At 43.4% G+C, this 6,578-nt stretch overlaps 1 protein-coding gene across 1 annotated transcript; it reads left to right on the forward strand.

Moving 5' to 3' along the window:
- The first annotated feature begins 1,271 nt into the window (after nt 1–1,271).
- Nucleotides 1,272–2,162, forward strand: LOC147453500 (uncharacterized). Its single transcript, XM_086516925.1, has one exon. The coding sequence runs from the start codon at nt 1,272–1,274 to the stop codon at nt 2,160–2,162; it is 891 nt and encodes a 296-aa protein (XP_086373051.1).
- Nucleotides 2,163–6,578: the final 4,416 nt, after the last annotated feature.

Here is a 6,578-nt window from a genome sequence, read left to right on the forward strand (position 1 = left end):
CTATATTTTAGGGGGGCTATATAAGAACCCCCCTCCAAAATCATGACTTACCACCCCCCTCCACTCATAGAGAAGATAAAAGTATAGCCTATTATAGGTAAAAAACTTAATTTTAGGTAAGTGAGATGCGTTTAGAGCTCCAATCTTGGGTCGATAGTCCTCGAATGATGGACTGGACTGATCCTGGAGAGGAATTAGGAAGATGATGTGCATGGATGGCTACCCCTATGTTGGGATGGACTTTTCCTTGTTCTTTCATCGATTCGTTTGTTTGCGGTTAGAGCTCTAATCTTGGGTCGCTAGTTCTCGAATGATGGATTGGACTGATCCTAGAGAGGAGGCAGGATGATGAAGTGCATGGATGGCTATCCCTTCTATGGGATAGACTTCTCCTTGTTCTCTCATAGCTTCATTTGGTTGTCACGATTAGAGCTCCAGACTTGGGTTGTTAGTCCAATGACGGACTAGACTGATCCTAGAGAGGACTCAGGAAGGTGAAGTGCATGGATGGCTACCCCTACTTTGTGATGGACTTCTCCTTGTTTCTTCACCAATTTGTTTTCTTGCACTTTGTGCTATGAATCTGATTGATTCTACATCTATTGCATTAATTCAGACCATTATAATGTAATAATGTGAATAAATTTTACGTACATGCAAGAATTCCCATGGCTAATGTGGCTAATGCGAGTGCCTCCTTGAGAAGAAATTCCAACACGACAAAGAAAAATACTCTGAACAACAATATGAACAAAAGAAAAGTGGTTGGAAGATCCCATAGACCTGAATGGAACTTTGCCACTAATGCACACAAGTATCAAGATGGGAAATGCAATTATTGTGGTGAAGCCAAGTCTGGTGGAGCTCCCAGAATTCGGGATCACTTCTTAGGAGCCAGGTGGTAAGTGCAACGGTCTTAGTGCAGAAGAGGACGCTGCATGACTAAAACTTTTACTAGGGAAACTGGTTTTGGGAAACAAAAGACCCAGAGCATCCTCATTTCACCAAGTAACTACCAACACTGAGAGGTCAACCGTGGATTAAGCGTCAGTTAGGGTCACTCCCACGCAAGAAATGGTGTTGCCCAATGGAGATGTGACACAAAGAAGCGGTGTTGCCTCTGTAAATGAGGGCTCCCCAGAGTTTGTGGTTGCCTCTTCTAGAAGTAGGCAAGTCAGTTTGGAGGCCAGCTTTAGCGCTACTGCTTTGGAGGAATCATAATTTGCATGCCATATATTACACTAGTGGTTCATTGACTATTGTGACACGAGATGCGTGGAAATCATCCTAGAAAAGAATCGGAGAGTACGGTGCAGGTTTTACCCCCCCCGACGTATCATCATGTGAGGAATCTACTTCTAGATAATTGTTTTTTAAGCACTCAGAAAGATGTAAAGAGGCTAATATTGGACACTACAAAGCTATCTGGTTGTACCATAGTTAGCGATGGGTGGTCCAATGTTCAGAGACGCCCATTGATTAATGTTATGCTAGTGTGTCCACGCGGTGAGTGTTTCATCAATGCGATCGATAGCTCTGGCCAAATAAAGTCTGGCAGTTACATAGCTGGAGTTATCAGTGAGGTTATTGATCAACTAGGGGTGGACAATGTTGTGCAGGTGATTATGGACAATGCAAAAAATTGTAGATCTGCAGGTAAGTTTTTGGAGCATCGCTTTTCTCATTTGTACACTGTTGGGTGCAATACACATAGCCTCAACCTTGTGCTTCAAGATTGGTACAACAACAGAGATACAAATTGGTTCAAAATTATTATTGACGATGCTAGAAAGCTAGTCAAATTCATATTGAAGCCACAGAGGGTGCTTGATCAGTATCGACAGAGAATGACAACCATGTTGAGATTATCGTGTGAAACTAGTATTTGCACCAACTTCTACATGGTGGAATCTCTACTTAGGAATAGAAATGCAGTTCAAGAGACCTTTGTGTGTGCCAAGTTCACGGAGTGGGAAGCAGGTCAAGTAGAGACTATTAGGGGTCGGGTGGACGCAATAAGGGAAAAGCTCGCTTCTCGCCAATTCTGGGACAATGTTGTGGATGTTCACAATGTCATGCTTCCTGTCATGTTAGCAGTCAGACAACTTGATTCAAAGCTGCCCAACTTGGGCAAGGTGTGGAAGGCATTGTGGACGATTTAGGAGAGTTTAAATAAACCCAAGGAGCCAAAGGAACCCATCTCAAAGCCCTGGAAGGCCCCGCTCAATAGAAGTAGGAGAGACATCCTATCCAGGTATGTGCATGCTCAATGGGTGGGCGTGCATAGTCCATTGCATAGTGTTGCTTTCTTGTTGGCTCCAGAATATAGGGCAATGGACATAAACAAGTTGGACGAGGAGGTCTTGGAAGATTTTTATGATGTTGTTGCACAGTTCTATAGTGATCCTGATGAGCATGCTTCTGCAGTACAGGACTTGACCAGGTTCAAGCTCACATTGAACTACAAAAGCTATTTAACAAAATCAATGCATGCATATATTACAACTATAGCCTAAACACAAAACATTTAAGCAGAGGTTAGATGCAAAGTCCTATTACGTTTCCGCGAGGACACACCTAGCCAAAAATCAACTAGAGGCCGTGCTTTCTTGTAACAGAACATAGAAACAATGTGATCTGACGTTACCGCACCGGCGCACCTAGCCGTTAAACGACTAGAGGCTGTGCACCATGTCAAACCACATGTGACACATTATTTCTGCACTTTCACGATGACACACCTAGCCGAATTCAGGACTAGAGGCCGTGCTTCCACGCAAAAATACTATAAGAAAAAAAAAACAAAGCACTTTGACATTTTCACGACGACACACCTAGCGGAAAATCGACTAGAGGCTGTGCGTCTACGACAAATTAATATCGCACAAGGTCTGTGCATTTCCACAACAACGCACCTAGCCGAATTAACGACTAGAGGCTGTGCTTCAATGTGAGACTTTGTAAACAATTTCTTTACGCTTCAGCAACGACACACCTAGCCGTATGCACGACTAGAGACCGTACATCCACGATAACGAAATTAAAAGTAATCTTGCGGTTTCACGACGACACACCTAGCCGTATACACGACTAGAGGCCATGTGTTGTTGCAAGCTTACTTTTACAGAAAATATAATTTAAAAACATGCATAAATTTTTTATCTAAACATTTTAAAAACTTAAAAATAAATAAACTTGGAAACTTAAAAACATTAAAAAAAGACTTTTATTTTTTACCTTGATTTTTTTGCTCAAAATTTTTTTCTCCTTCTCTTTGCTCTCTGCCAAGCACTTTGCTCCTTGCTCTTTGTGAAAATGAGTCCCCAACGTTCACTTTTTATAGGCCCCACGGGCCTCTGCGAGCCCGACGGGCCTGTTTGACAGGCCTAGCGGGTCCGTCGGGTAGAGTAACATATCCGGCGAGCCCGTCGGGGTGTTGCACAATCCCGGCGGGCTTTTGCAGGTCACCAGGTTGCTCAGCAGGTGACAACTTGACATTTTGATGTTGACATAATTGCATAGTTTTGACATTTTGTCTGTTATTACCATCATTTGATGCCGTGATCACGTCATTTTGAAATCCCTGATTGTTGTCAAACTGCCAAAAACTGAACGACTTTCTTTTGTGCTTCTTTGAGCTCATAGAAAGGCTCAAACTCACTTTCCACCTCGATGCGTGAGCTGAATGCATCAATCTCACAATTCTTCCATGTCTATGGAACCTCCAAGCTCCAATCTGTCGCCGATGTAGCCGTTGCAAAGCTTGCCGAGAAGAGGAAAAATGATGTACACAGTGGGCTGATCCGTAGAGGAACTGTGGATCTGTGAGCACTAGGAAGCTCCTAAGAGCTCTCCTGCAAGCCTCTGTATGGTTGTCCACAAGCCTCCTCTATTTCTTTGCTCAGATCTGTGAACTCTCCGCCATAGCCGACGAGTTCATCGCAAAGCCGTCCATCTACGCTCTGATACCAATTGAAGGGGGATCGGAGAGCACCACAGACGAAGAGTGAGAGAGAGAAGGAGACACACAACACACAGATATGGGTGGGGAGACTCAAAGAGTGAGCATCCCCCTATACACTTATGCTATGTATAAGGTATACAAGTCAGTGGGCGCCCAGGCTCTGGGCGGTCGGGCAAGGCATAGGCGCCTATACCGCAATACTAGTGATAGACAGAGGGGTCGCACTCAAAGTCGTGCCAAAAGCAAGGAACGTGGGGGACTCACGCAGTAAGTCTTGAGGTTCTATGCGTAATGTCGAGTGCTATCATTGCCATAAAAAAGGGCATGTGAAGAAGGATTGCAAGAAATGGCATGTGATAAACAATCCGGTGAAACTTTTAAGTCTGATGATTCAAACAAGGGCAAAGAAAAGTTAGAGGAGATCAATGTGCTAGAGTCCTCAAATGCTCCTATTGTAGAGACTCTTGCAGCGGTTTTTATGCCACTTACCTCTGACATATTGGTCTGCACAGCAGATCTACCAGTTGAGGATCTTGTTACAGAAGATGCACAGTATGCAGAGAATTGGATAGTAGATTCTAGTGCTAGTTTCCATGTGACACCACATAGAGAGTGGTTCTCTACTTATTCTCACTCTTGTGGCAAAGTGAGACTTGGTGAGCTTATGAACTAGACATTGAGGGTGTCGGAAATGTCAAATTGCATCTAAGCAATGGCACGCACTTTACTTTATGTAACGTCAGACATGTGCCCAAGTTGACTAAAAGCTTGATTTCTGGTCAGCTTGATGATTTGGGCTACAACACCACATTTGGCAATGGTTCGTGGATAGTACTCAAGGGTAATCTTGTCGTACTTAGAGATCAGAAGCATGGTACCTTGTATTCCATGCATGTGTAAAATGTTGGTCATGATTACACATCTATAACCGAGCTGCCGTCTACTGAGTTGTGGCATTGCCGGCTAGGTCATATTAGCCAAAAAGAAATGAGAACTCTGACTCGTTTTGGCTACTTACCTGTGTTGTCTTATGTTGACTTTCCTGTTTGTGAGCACTGTATCTATGGAAAACAAACTAGGTCCGTGAACTTACCATCGGGTCAAAAGTGAGCTGAACCTCTAGATTTAGTACATAGTGATGTTTGTGATCCTATGTCAACCAAATCTCTAGGGGGGGGCAACTATTTTGTGACATACATAGATGATTCTACTCGAAAGATGTCGGCATATCCTTTGAAACATAAGGATCAAGTTCTTCCTGTGTTCCAATTTTTTTTGGCACTCATTGAGAATCAATCTGGCAAGAAACTCAAGAGGTTGCGGACTGACAACGGTGGAGAGTATGTCTTTGACAATTTTTGTGCTAAAAGGGGGATTAAAAGGCAGTTTACTACACTATACACACCAGCTCAGAATGGAGTTGCTGAGTGCATGAATCGTACGATTCAGGAAAGAGTCGCAGCCATGCTTTCTAGGGAAAATCTCACACAAGGCTTTTGGGCAGAAGCCGTCTTGACCGCAATGCACATTATAAATCGTTCACCTAGTATGCCATTGAATTATGAGATCCCAAAAGAGTTATGGTCTAAAGGTAAGCCCCACTATGACCATCTACGTGTTTTTGGTTGTGAAGCTTATACTCATGTGCCTAAACAACTTCGATAGAAGTTAGAGCCAAAGTCACACAAATGTATTTTCATTGGATATGGTGCTGATGGAGAGATGGGCTATCGTCTCTGGCACCCGGAATCTTGTCGAGTCATCTGTACTTCATATGTGATCTTCAATGAGTCCAAGATGCACAAACAACCTATCAAGGAAATAGAGTTTCGGAGAGTCACTCGATGTTGCCTCAAAGACAGTGAAGTCAAATCAGCGGGCTAGTGATGTACCTTCCACTAGCAATGCTCCAGAGGGAGCAGATAGCAATGGTCAAGGAGTGAGACGGTCTACTAGAGTATCTTGTCCACCTGCACGTTTCAAGCCAGGTCTTGATTACATCATGTTGACCGACTGCGGTGAGCCAAGTTGCTACTACTGATGAACGGATGATGTGGTGAAGTGGGAGCAGGCTATGGAATCTGAGTATAACTCGATTCTGGCTAATGACACTTGGGACTTGGTAGAACTACCAAATGAAAGCTTTACCTTGCAAATGGGTTTACAAGAAGAAATTTACCTCAGGTGATCCAAATCCAAAGTACAAGGCTAGACTTGTGGCCAAAGGGTTCAAACAATAAAAGGGAGTCAATTTTGATGAAATCTTCTCGCCTGTGGCCAAGATGACAACGTTTAGAACTGTACTTGGTCTTGTAGCAATTGAGAACATGGAACTTGTCCAAATGGATGTGAAGACATCATTTCTTCACGGGGATCTCGATAAGGATGTTTACATGTAGCAGCCTGAAGGGTTTGTTCAGGAGAACTCATCTCATGAGGAGCTAGTATGTAAGCTCAAAAAGGCACTTTATGGCTTAAAGCAGGGTTCATGACAGTGGTATCATAAATTTGATGCATGTATGAGGTCTCAAGGATATAAAAGGAGCGAAGAGGATCACTGCTTGTACACAAGAAAGCTAGATGATGGCTTGATGATCATTCTAGTTTTGTACGT

This window comes from Adiantum capillus-veneris, chromosome 7, assembly GCF_014529385.1.
Source record: "Adiantum capillus-veneris isolate H3 chromosome 7, ASM1452938v2, whole genome shotgun sequence".
NCBI lineage: Eukaryota > Viridiplantae > Streptophyta > Polypodiopsida > Polypodiales > Pteridaceae > Adiantum > Adiantum capillus-veneris.